Source organism: Neovison vison, chromosome 13 (assembly GCF_020171115.1).
Source record: "Neovison vison isolate M4711 chromosome 13, ASM_NN_V1, whole genome shotgun sequence".
NCBI classification, from domain to species: Eukaryota; Metazoa; Chordata; class Mammalia; order Carnivora; family Mustelidae; genus Neogale; species Neogale vison.
Genome location: NC_058103.1, coordinates 147,705,411 through 147,717,781, shown reverse-complemented (window position 1 = coordinate 147,717,781; position 12,371 = coordinate 147,705,411). Strand labels below are relative to the sequence as shown.

The following is a 12,371-nucleotide window of genomic DNA, read 5'->3' as shown; positions in this document are numbered from 1 at the left end:
GCAAACAGACGACCCTGTTGGAGACAGTTGAAACCTCTGTAACCTCAGTACGACCCCTGAAAGCTAAGTCGGTGTCAGAGGTTTCCATCTCTGACTCTTGGGCTGAGACTAGGCAGCGGCAGGGTATGGACCGTGTTGCCCGTGCCCCCAGAGCATGGAGTCCCGGGGCTGCTCCCCAAGCCACTTGCCCAAATCAGAGAGTGGTAGCCAGATTCGTGGACACTGGAAGATACTAGAGAAGGCTATTTCTGGCAGTCCAGTTCTACTTAAAATGCCTTTCAGAGGGCGTGTGGGTGGCTCAGTGGGTTAAGCCTCTGCCTTCAGCTCAGGTCATGATCTCAGGGTCCTGGGATCGAGCCCTGCAATAGGCTGTCTGCTCAGCGGGGAGCCTGCTTCCCTCTCTCTCTTTGCCTGCTTCTGCCTACTTGTGATCTCAAAATCTTAAAAAAAAAAAATGCTTTTCAGAGCAAATGATTGCCAGTAAGCTACTGAAAAAAAAAATAATAATTGGGGGTGCTTTGGTTAGTTAAGCATTGACTCCTGATTTTGCCTCAGGTCGTGATTTCAGGGTGGTGAGATCGAGCCCCATGTCAGGCTCTGTGCTAGATGAGGAGCCTGCTTTAGATTCTCTCTCTCCTTCTCCCCTTCACCCCCACCCCTGCCAGCTCATGCGGTCTCTCTCTTGGAAAAAAAAAAGCCCAAGACATATTTAGGAAGAGGGAAGTAAGCCAACACTGCTATTTCACTTGTGTCCCCAGTATTCAGCTCAGACCACACTATGGGCCTGTGAGGCCTTTGTTGGCCATGCCAAGGAAACAAATCACCATTTATTATGTTTCTGTGTGAAAATGTGTTTTTAAGTTTCCCACAACTGATTTAACATTCAAGTTTTAGAATCTAAAGGGGGGGGTATGTTAGATTGCCTGTAGTGGCTCCTGGCTTTACCTGTGATAAAGTCTGATGCTCTTAAGAACAGTCGTCATAAAGAATGTCAGTGTTGTTGCCCAAGGGGGCTTTTTAAAAAGTACCACATGTTCATACTCCTAGGGTGGCCCCTGTCACACTAATGAAGCCCCTGGGCCCCTTGCCAGTTGGTCCTTTTGCCACTTCTAGCTCCTCTTGACCTCCCAAACCACTTGCCTTCATCTTCCCGCACGCGTCAGCTGCATCTGAGGCGTCTCTTGTACTCTTCTACCAGGTTGTTGAGGCCCAGCCTCTTTCATTTGACTATTTGGTGTGTCTGATGTGTTTGAAACTCCTTCTTCATGTGATCGAGTCCCCAAAACCCCATTGATGTCTTGTACCCTAATTCCTTACCTCTGATGTTGTTTTGCTTTCTCGTGGTGTGTAGGAAACCCAGGACGAGTCAGCTGTGTTGTGGTTGGATGAAATTCAAGGTGGGATCTGGCAGTCCAACAAAGACACCCAGGAAGCACAGAGGTGTACGTATCCGTGGTTTATTTCTGTTCCCGTGGCTTGTGGGGTGACGCCGCGCTCCTGTTTCAGCGTTCAGCTTGGCAGAGAGATGGGATGTGGGCAGGGGCAGTTTGCCAGGAGACGGACAGTGGGTGAAGTAGTGTGTGACTTTAGACACTTCCTAAACTGTTCTGGTGACGATTCTCTTCCGGGATAGTTGCCCTAGGAATCTATGCCATTAATGAGGCAGTGGACGGTGGTGATGTTGGCAAGACACTGAGTGCCCTTCGTTCCCCTGACGTCGGCTTATATGGAGTCATCCCCGAATGTGGTGAGACTTACCAAAGTGACCTTGCTGAGGCCAAGAAGAAGAAACTGGCAGCAGGTGAGTTTTGGGGACATAAATATGTGCCCTGAAAGGAAAAGCTTGACTCTGGGGGGTTGGGGGGTAGAGGCAGCTGTAGGGAAATATACTTTAGTATAGAGGCACAGTATTTAGGCTTATTTTAGAGCTCCTAAAGAGATAATATCCCTATTTAAAAAATATATGTATATATATTCTCTCCTCCCCACCCCCTTTGAGAGCAGCTGTGTTAAAAAGGTCAATTTTCTGAAAAAGCAAGAAGGATCCAAGTATTTGACAATTTATCTTTAATAGGGCAACATTTCATAGGGCAATCAGAGTTCTGATCGCCTAAGTCTATAAAGAGTTAAAAGTCGTTTATCTGCAGAAAGAGGGGAATAAAGATAAGATTTTTCATCCTGTTGCATGGCCTTTTTGTTTATTAACTGGAGAGGCTGAATGGTTGCAGATCTTTTTATTGGAATGGTTTTCTGACATGGAAGGTCTTAGATGCTGATTTGGAAGAAACAAAGTTAGTCAAGGTCAGATCCACAATTGGATTTCATATTCTCTTTTTATAACATAAAAATGACTGAGCTAAATGAGACACCACAAAACTGTGATTTAGAGGGACTTAGGATGCCCCTTACTCTTATAGATGCGAGGTCCAGGGTTTGGAATGGTTCTGTTTAGACTGTTCCCCGGGCTAGAATAATCCTGCAGTGTTGGATGCATGAGTGTGGGATGCGGCTCCGGGTCTCTTTATCCATCCTTTATTTTCTGTCAGGAGATAATAACAGCAAGTGGGTGAAGCACTGGGTGAAAGGTGGATACTATTACTACCACAACCTGAAGACCCAGGAAGGGGGATGGGAGGAACCCCCAGACTTTGTGCAGAATTCAATGCAGCTTTCTCGGGAGGAGATCCAGGTAGGTCACATTTCCTCACAAAGAGAAAAAGCTGAGAGAACGTGTTCTAGAGCCAATTCTAGTGGGAGGACAGGGCCTGTGCTTAGAAGCCCTGGACTAAAATTAAGGCTATATAATGAACTGTATGAGCTCGTTTTTTCCTAGTGGTTGAGGAGATGACTAAGTACTAAATTAGTAAGGCATCTGAGCTATAGAATGAAGTGTGGTAAATTATGTGCTCACTAAAGAAAAGTTGGATGATCAGGAAAAAAGAAAAATGAAAAGTTGCTTGAACTGCTTGTTAAATGCAGTGACTATTAATCTCTGATTTACCTTTCCAGTCTTTTCTGACTGTCCCACAAACTCCAGGCTGTGCTATTTCATTTTTATTTTTTATTTTTTTTTACGATTTTATTTATTTATTTGACAGACAGAGATCACAAGTAGGCAGACAAAGAGGAGGAAGCAGGCTCCCTGCTCAGTAGAGAGCCCGATGTGGGGCTCGATCCCAGGACCCTGGGATCATGACCTGAGCCGAAGGCAGAGCCTTTAACCCACTGAGCTACCCAGGTGCCCCCAGACCATGCTGTTTTAAAATATAATCTGCACTTTCAGATAAGCTCAGTGTTTTTTATAGCCGCTTTTTTAAAAATTAAAAAAAAAAAAATTTTTTTTAATAAACATATAACGTCTTTTTATCCCCAGGGGTACGGGTCTGTGAATCGCCAGGTTTACACATTTCACAGCACTCACCGTAGTACATACCTTCCCCAATGTCCATATCCCCACCCCCCTCTCCCGTCCCTCTCCCCCCCCAGCAACCCTCAGTCTGTTTTTTGAGATTGAGTCTTTTATGGTTTGTCTCCCTCCCAATCCCATCTTCTTTGATTTTTTCTTTTCCTACCCCCCCACCACCCCCACATTGCATCTCCACTTCCTCATATCAGGGAGATCATATGATAGTTGTCTTTCTCTGATTGGCTTATTTTCTAAGCATAGTACCCTCTAGTTCCATGCATGTCGTCGCAAATGGCAAGATTTTCATTTCTTTTGATGGCTGCATAGTATTCCATTGTGTATATATACCACATCTTCTTTATCCATTCATCTGTTGATGGACATCTAGGTTCTTTCCATAGTTTGGCTATTGTGGGCATTGCTGCATAGCCGCTTTTAAAGTGCTTTCCCCCCATCCTCTGTGTGTTTGCTTATGCTGGTCATTCTTACTGGTTGCTCATGGATTCAGTGGTTACTCCCACCTCCATGAGTGTAGCAGGCTCTTGTCTAAGCAGTGGGGCTGCAGTCGTGGACAACACTAGTCCCCACTGTCATGAGGTGTCCCTTCCCTGCCATGTATATTTGTCAAACTTCTACCTGTCTCAAGTGTCACCCCCTCGATGATTTTTTTTTAAGTTTATTAAGTAATCTCTATACCCCATGTGGGGTTCGAACTCATGATCCCAAGATCAGGAGGTGCACACTCTTCCCACTGAGCCAGACAGGCTTCCCTCCTCGACGAATCTTTAAAAATTCCCTTCCTTTCCCCCTCCAACTTCATTTGAAGCCCCCTGCCCAAGAACTTAATAGTAATTCAGAATTGAACCAACTTGGATTTGAATTTTAGTCATGTCTGTACTTGTCTCATGCCCACTTCTGGTTTTTAAAGTGAGCCTCTAAGTTTGCAGGGTTTGTGTCCTTGATGTGCTGTTGTGCACTTTTAACATTACTTGGTCCTGGGTTCATGTGCGTTAAACCAGAGTTGTCTTATAACATTAAAAGAGAGGAAAAGGTATGGAGGGGAGATGTTCAGGGAGCTCCCCTAGGTCATAGTTAGAAATGTTAATTTTATTTTAGTTCATTTTTTTAAGTAATCTCTATGCATACCGTGGGGGGCTCAAATTTATGACCTTGAGATCAAGAGTCAGGTGCCCTGCGGACTGAGATTCCTAGAAGGAGAGGACAGTACAGGCCATCTGCTTCTGTTGGGCAGCATTTCCCAAATCCTGGGAAGAAAAACTGCGGTGCCCACATGTGCAGAAAGTGAGACAGTCCCCTTATTCAGAACACCTAGCAGAGGGATGCGTTTCTGTCTTGGGCTTGAAGTTCTCTTCTCACCTTCTTGGTCAGTGTTGCACCTTCTTTGCTGATGATTTCACCATGAGGAAATTTAAGGAAAGCGCTCAAACTCTGTGATGGGATGTAAAGATGTGTCAGTCTCGGGTTCCCGTTCTTCCCCGAGTGATGGTGAAGACAGCACGGGACTGAGGTCCTTCAGTGAGAGGCAGACAAAAACAGATGCTCGAAAACAGTGATGTAGAGGGAATGTAGAGGAAGCAGTCAATTTTGTTCTGGAGAAAGACGGCACAGATCATATTTTAGCAGGCGTGGAGAAGGGGAAGGGACTTTGTGAGGAAAGAGACTGGGGGAGCATGGGCCATTTACCGGGAGACGAGCAGTCCTGGGCCTGTTTACTGGCATGTGAGGAAAGACCTTGGTGAGTTTCCAGGGCCTGACGTACCCCAGTAAGGAACCAGGCCACCTCTTCTAACAGTAATTTTTAACTTTGAGTCGCATACCCCTTCAATTATCTCATTAACTTGCACAGAGATGCTCCTACTTAATGTTTTGTATATAGACCTAATAGAATTTTAAACAGGGGAGGGATGTTCCTTCACTTTGGTGCAGGCACTAACCTCCTTAAAAAAAATAGTGGCCCTCAGATTGAATTCTCCCACTTTGTACTTCTGCACTTTGAGTCAGTTTGGATCTTCATGGAATCCTTAGTCATTTTCTTCTCCAAACCTTATCGTTCATATTATCTCTGATTTTATTCTCCCAGTTCCTCAACCACCTTGTGCTCCTTCTCTTCTCATAGTTCCAGTTATTCTCATATGGAACCTGGATCTGTGCTTTTTTGAATTGTCTGTGGGTATGAGATGAGGCCTAAGAATCTGCATTTCTGACTGGCTCCCCCTTCCTGACACTGATGCCATTGGCCCCAGGGTACATTTCTGATAGTAGCCTACATATGTAGGCATGTTGCCTTCATTGTAGGAAAAAAAAGGACAAATATTTTTAAAATCCTGTGGAATTTTCCTGATGTGGCCTTGCCTACAGATTTGTCATGTGTTTCTTCATGCTGAATGCCTTGAAAGTTAGTCTGGCCCCTCACTAATTCATCCCCCATTACCATTCACTTCTTAGCTCACAGCAGTGTGGTTTCCCGTCCCACTTTTACTTTGGTAGAACTCTTGCTTTAGAACTTACGGATAGCCTTTTAACTGCCAGGTTCACTTAGGAGAGCTCCTCCTATTTGACCTCTCACTGTGTTTTCTTCCTTAAACTTGTGGCTCTTTTGGCCTCTTTAGTGTGATTCTCTTCTGGTTTTCCCACTTTCCAGGGCTCCTTCTTAATCCGCCTTCTCTCCCCCCACTGAATCACGACAGGATGCCCCCGGCCTCCTTCCCTTCTGCTTGATCATCTCTGAGGCCTCAGTCAGGTCCGTGGCTCTAGCTCTCTCTTTGGCGCTTATGAACCCCCAAACCTTGTATCTCTGGACTTCAGTTCTCCTAACCGCCAGGTCTGCCTTTCCATTTGCAGTCTAGATGTCCAGTAGGCATCTCAAACACAGTCTCAGAAAAACAGGCCCCAATAGTATATAACGGTGTATTTTTTTCTCCCATTAAGTAATTCTGGAGTCTGGCAGTCCAGCAAATGTGTCATGGCTCCGTAGCCGTCTGTTCCCAGGATCCGTCTGTCTGTCTGCTCTGCCATTCTTAGCACGGGTTTCTACTCTCAAGGTCACCTTGTCATTCAGAATGACCTCTTGGAGTATCAGCCATCCAGTTACCAGTTTAGGCAGGAAATCGGAGGAAGGGAAGGAGAGCAGAGAAGGCAGGATGTCCCCTATCTGTCTCTCTTCGGGAGCCTTCCCTGAGGTCTCCCCAGACAACCGCGTACACTGCATCACTGCATGGGCTGCTTCCATCCCCAGCTCATGGAGTCTTCTACTCGCACATGTCGGTGGCCAGAAAACGATACCAGGACTCTGATACCAAGGAAAAGGGGAACGTGGATATGAGGGGGGTAACCAGATGTTCCCACTGTCCTCGTGGCTGCCGCCCCTGCTCAGCCCCGGGTCACCCCTCACTTGGATTACAGTAACAGCGTTCTGATTCACCACTCAGGCTGACCTGCCGGCTGCCCTGATAACAGTGCTGCTTCTCTAAAAATCAGTCTCCTGGCTCTGTTCCTCTCTTGGAAGGCGTGCCGGTTCTCCGGTGCCTGTGGTCCCAATCCACACGCTCCGGGCTACTTTTAAGGCCATTTGCAGTCCTGCCATTTCCCTGTGGTGTCCTTCCTCCACTGTGGCATTCTAGGGGCTCCTGTGTTATACCTGCCATCCCGTTCTCTTGTCAGCAAGCATGCTTCTGGCAGGCAGGGTTGGGTTGGTGAGTGTGTAAAGGTCACAGGTGTGTTTGTAACTTTTTTTTTTTGGATGTGAGAACAACTTGGCCCTGGGAAATAGCCCTGAAGTCTTCATTCCCACTGCTTCATTAGAGACGTGGGGCAGACTTGGGCGTGAGGGTTGGTGTGTGTGCAGGGGAGGAGAGTGGTTAAAGTGTCCGTCCCCCCCGTGTGTGTCCTCTAACGTGACCGCGTGCTTCTCCAGAGCTCCATCTCGGGGGTGACGGCTGCGTATAACCGAGAACAACTCTGGCTAGCCAACGAAGGCTTGATCACCAGGCTGCAGGCTCGCTGCCGTGGATACTTGGTTCGAAAAGAGTTCCGATCCAGGATGAATTTCCTGAAGAAACAAATCCCGGCCATCACCTGCATTCAGGTATCTCAGAGCCCATTCTGCAGACCGCGTGGGGGCGGCTTCAGGAGCAGGGGTAAGAAGCACTAGCTCTTACGATCCAGTGGGAGTGGTTTTTGCCCTCTGACTTCTTCTTGGTCTCTCCCTTTTTTGACAAGTACTTCCTCTTTGTTATTGTTGTGATCAGAATGATCGGGTGGGCTGGAGGGTTTTCAGGGTGAGTAGTCTGGCCCAGACAGGGTTCTTCCTAGGTACCTCGTTGTCTTCCAACCCTGCTCCTTTGTGTCCGATCTGAATCTGGTCTGACAACAGTGACAGGGTAGTGTGGTATCACGGGAAGAATTCCAAGTTAGCAGTCAAGTCCCCACCCCTGCCAGATGGTGGTGAGCCTCTCTCAGTTTGCTTCCTTGTTTGTAAGTGGGGTACTAATACTTACCTTCCCCACCCGATTTGTTGTGAGGAGCCAATAAGAGAACCTGTGTGGGTGGCCTTGAAAGGCCTGAAGCGCTGTGCTAACATAGGGGAAGCGGGAGGTCACCCTGTGCTCCCCCGATGGAGGGACAGCCCACGCCCTCATTCCCCTGTCACTGCTGGGTATGGTTCTTTGGAAAGCTTCACTGTGAATTGCATTTGGGTAATTGACAAAGATGAGACTTTTTTTTAAAAACTCCCTCTGATCCTTGGACAATAATATGTCTGCTCACATTTGATGGTTTCAGTCACAGTGGAGAGGATACAAGCAGAAGAAGGCGTATCAAGATCGCTTAGCTTACCTGCGTGCCCACAAAGATGAAGTTGTAAAGGTACGGTAGTCCGGCAGCATTTCTCAGCTCAGGACGTGAATGTGCTCTGTGTTGAGAAGGGGGACTGTTCTAATATCCAGGATCCCTTCTCCACAGATTCAGTCCCTGGCAAGGATGCACCAGGCTAGAAAGCGCTATAGAGATCGCCTGCAGTATTTCCGAGACCATGTAAGTACCCTTGAGGATAAGGACCAGTAGAATTAGTTTTGCTCTATTTTTGGTGAACAGATGAACAAAGGAATTTCTTCTTTGTTTCTTAGATAAATGACATTATCAAAATCCAGGCCTTTATTCGGGCAAACAAAGCTCGTGATGACTACAAGACTCTCAGTGAGTAACTGTGCTCGGCAGACAAGAGTTGAGGCAGTGGTTGAGAGCTACCAGGTTCTGGGTATTCTCCACGGATCTCTTTTCGGGTTCTGAAGGCAAGGCTTGGGGGCTGGGCTGCTGCTTTGTGATGTAAGTCCCTTTGCTAACCCATGGCTAGATGTCTTGATGCTTGCCGTCTTAACCTTTGTTATAACATAGCGATGGCATGACCGAGAAGGCTACACTTGCCAGTTGCCTTTGCATGTCTCAAAAATAAACAAGTATCTTATGTGTGTGTCGAGTTATTTTTTCAAGACAAGGCTGACGTTTCCCCAAGACTTAGAACTTCTTCTGGTAATTGCATTATGTGTCTGACACACGCTTTCTTTCTGTCAGTCAATGCTGAGGATCCTCCGATGATCGTGGTCCGAAAATTTGTCCACCTTCTTGACCAAAGTGACCAAGATTTTCAGGAGGAACTTGATCTTATGAAGTTGCGGGAGGAGGTCATTACCCTCATTCGTTCTAACCAACAGCTGGAGAATGACCTCAATCTCATGGATATCAAAATTGGACTGCTTGTGAAAAATAAAATCACACTGCAGGTATGATCTGGCACCCGCAAAGGCCTTGGGGCCCTTTGTCCTGCTTGGTTCCCTCTGTCTTACCTGTTCTGACTTGCAGGTAGGGTGGAGGCTGGCTTTCTTCTCAGCTAATGCCTTCTTTAAAAATTACATAAAAAACAAAATAATTCAGTAGCAAAATTTTAAATAGAAGAAAAGATACAAAAATCATCCCAGAATTCCAACCCCCCCACGGTCATTTTGTATCTTCCATTTTCGCTTACCGTTAGAGGATAAGATGCTTCACATGTGATTACTAGTTCTAAATACTGTTTTTAATGGCAGCACCTACCTGACATTTCATTGTTTTCAAGTTTTTATTACAAATAACATTGTAGTTAATGTCTTAGTGAACACATAGCTTTTGTGGTATTTAAGACTTTGTTTTTAATATAGATTCCCAGAAGTTGGTTTTCTGAGTCTATGGACATTTTTTTTTTTTTTTAAAGATTTTATGTATTTATTTGACAGAGAGAAATCACAAGTAGATGGAGAGGCAGGCAGAGAGAGAGGAAGGGAAGCAGGCCCCCTGCTGAGCAGAGAGCCCGATGCGGGACTTGATCCCAGGACCCTGAGATCATGACCTGAGCCGAAGGCAGCGGCTTAACCCACTGAGCCACCCAGGCGCCCCATCTATGGACATTTTTGTGGTGCAGGTTTTTTTTTTAAAGATAATATTTATTCAGTTGAGAGAGAGACAGAGACAGAGAAGGCACAAGCAGGGGGAGAGACAGAGGGAGAAGCAGGCTTCCCACTGAGTTGGGGGCCTGATGCGGAACTTGATCCCAGGACTTTGGGATCGTGACCTGAGCCGAAGGCAGATGCTTAACCATCTGAGCCACCCAGGAGCCCCTGCTGCAAGTTCTTAAGAGGGAGCTGGAAGTAGGAGATTTGATGGGTGTGCTGAAAATAGGCTACAGTGTAGTGATTCTAAAATAGTTAATGGGATCTGCAAGTTTTTTTGGTGTTCCAAGGCTTTTCTCGCAGTGCCCAGTTTCATCTTTCAAAGCTTTTTGATTTATGTGTATGTTTTCATTTCCAGGATGTGGTTTCCCACAGTAAAAAACTTACCAAGAAGAATAAGGAGCAGTTGTCTGATATGATGATGCTAAATAAGCAGAAGGGAGGGCTCAAGGCTTTGAGCAAGGAGAAGAGAGAGAAGCTGGAGGCTTACCAACACCTCTTTTATTTATTGCAGGTGAGTGGTTCCTGGAGCCGCTCTTATAAGGCTTAACCTGCTTCTTTTCCCACAAGAAGACCTTAGCTAACATGCATCTCTGTGAGAGCATTTCTGGCTTCCACTGAGGGGTGCAAAGGGATGTCTCACTTTTCTTAATTACTTCCACACATCCTAATGCTTCAAGTTCAACAGAGTGTGAATATCCGTGCCAGCCCTTATATTACCTAGAAATTATGTATCGCTTGGTTTTATTTCAGACGAACCCCACCTATTTGGCAAAGCTGATTTTTCAGATGCCCCAGAACAAATCCACCAAATTCATGGACTCTGTAATCTTCACCCTGTACAACTACGCGTCTAACCAGCGAGAGGAGTACCTGCTCCTACGGCTCTTCAAGACGGCGCTCCAGGAGGAGATCAAGTACGAGCAGATGGCTGCCAGGCCGGGACCCCGTCCCACTCACTCACAGTTTGAGATTCAGGCCTGCCCGTCCTCTGCCTGACCTCAGTTAACACTGTGATCTAGGTGAAACACTGACTCGAGAGAAGCTTCCAGTTTTTAAATCACAAGTACAAAGTGTTGCTGCTTCAAGGAGGTGGTAGAGTAAGAGATTCACTGAAGTGATTTTAGGAAGATTCTATATTAAGATAATGATTTTTTAAAAAGCAAACATGAAAATGCCACATTTTAAAAATTTTTTTAAATTTTATTTATTTATTTGACACAGAGAGAGATTACAAGTAGGCAGAGAGAGAGGGAGAAGCAGGCTCCGCTGAGCAGAGAGCCCGATGCGGGGCCCGATCCCAGGACCCTGGGATCATGACCTGAGCCGAAGGCAGAGGCTTTAACCCACTGAGCCACCCAAGCACCCCAAGATGCCACATTTTTATCTTAGTAAAGGTCCCATTCATGTTCCCGTGATTGAGTTTGCAAACAGCAGGAGGGTCCTGGGTTCAGGTCAGTGTCAGGCAGTGTTTCTAGACAAAGAGCCCGTACCTCCTTCCTTCCAGTGGTTTCTCTTTCCAGGGGATGGGGCCTTCTTTGAGTAGATGTTCTGTCTGTACGTTGATAGACTCCATGATTAGTTTAATTTGAATTTGTGTCTGATGTTTTTAGGTCAAAAGTAGATCAGATTCAAGAGATCGTGACAGGAAATCCTACAGTCATTAAGATGGTTGTGAGTTTTAACCGAGGCGCCCGGGGCCAGAACGCCCTGAGACAAATCCTGGCCCCTGTCGTGAAGGAGATTATGGATGACAAGTCTCTCAACATCAAAACTGACCCTGTGGATATATACAAGTCTTGGGTTAATCAGATGGAGTCTCAGACAGGAGAGGCAAGGTAAGGCAACTGCAACACCTTTTTGGTATTTTTGTTACTTTCTTTTTTAAGCATTTAACCTTTGATTTATAAAGTAATACTTGTTCAGATAGTTTTTCCTTAGAAACCTCCTCTTTACATTGTTGACCTGGTGATTTATCCCTGCACAATTTTTTTATTATCCACAAATATTTATTGAGTGCTTGCCGCGTGCCAGGCTATGTGTAGGGCATATGTACAGTACAAACGGAACAGACAAGCCCTCTGCCCTCTGTTCATGGTTTCTTGCATGGGAGAGACAGGCACCTGAACATGAAATGACGGATTGAGAGTTTTATGAAGTCTTGCCTCGGGAACTATAATGGGGAGTACAGGAGGGAAGTAACTTAGGTCTAGTGGTTAGGGAAGGCATCTCTGAGAAGGTGGAATTTCACATCACTGCGGCCTAAAGGTTAAGATGGGGCCAGTCTTGCTGAGAGCCAGGTGTAGGCACTTCATGTCAGAGCACTCTGAGGTAGAAGGAGCTTGGGGGTCCCGGACCTGAAGGACACTGGCATCTTTGGAGATGCAGTTGGACGGGAAGACTTAGGTGCGTGAGATCAGCGTGTTTCGTTAAAGGGGAGGAGATGGTGTGGGGCGGCCCTGGAA

General features: G+C 46.2%; 1 protein-coding gene across 1 annotated transcript in view; it reads left to right on the top strand.

Moving 5' to 3' along the window:
• Positions 1-12,371, top strand: part of IQGAP1 (IQ motif containing GTPase activating protein 1) — a 104,887-nt gene that overhangs the window by 71,739 nt on the left and 20,777 nt on the right. The window contains exons 16-26 of the mRNA XM_044229871.1: positions 1,352-1,442; positions 1,634-1,801; positions 2,547-2,689; positions 7,341-7,511; positions 8,207-8,290; positions 8,387-8,458; positions 8,551-8,620; positions 8,996-9,204; positions 10,265-10,420; positions 10,660-10,823; positions 11,520-11,744. Coding sequence (XP_044085806.1) covers positions 1,352-1,442; positions 1,634-1,801; positions 2,547-2,689; positions 7,341-7,511; positions 8,207-8,290; positions 8,387-8,458; positions 8,551-8,620; positions 8,996-9,204; positions 10,265-10,420; positions 10,660-10,823; positions 11,520-11,744 — 1,553 coding nt within the window. The remainder of the gene's footprint in view (positions 1-1,351; positions 1,443-1,633; positions 1,802-2,546; positions 2,690-7,340; positions 7,512-8,206; positions 8,291-8,386; positions 8,459-8,550; positions 8,621-8,995; positions 9,205-10,264; positions 10,421-10,659; positions 10,824-11,519; positions 11,745-12,371) is intronic.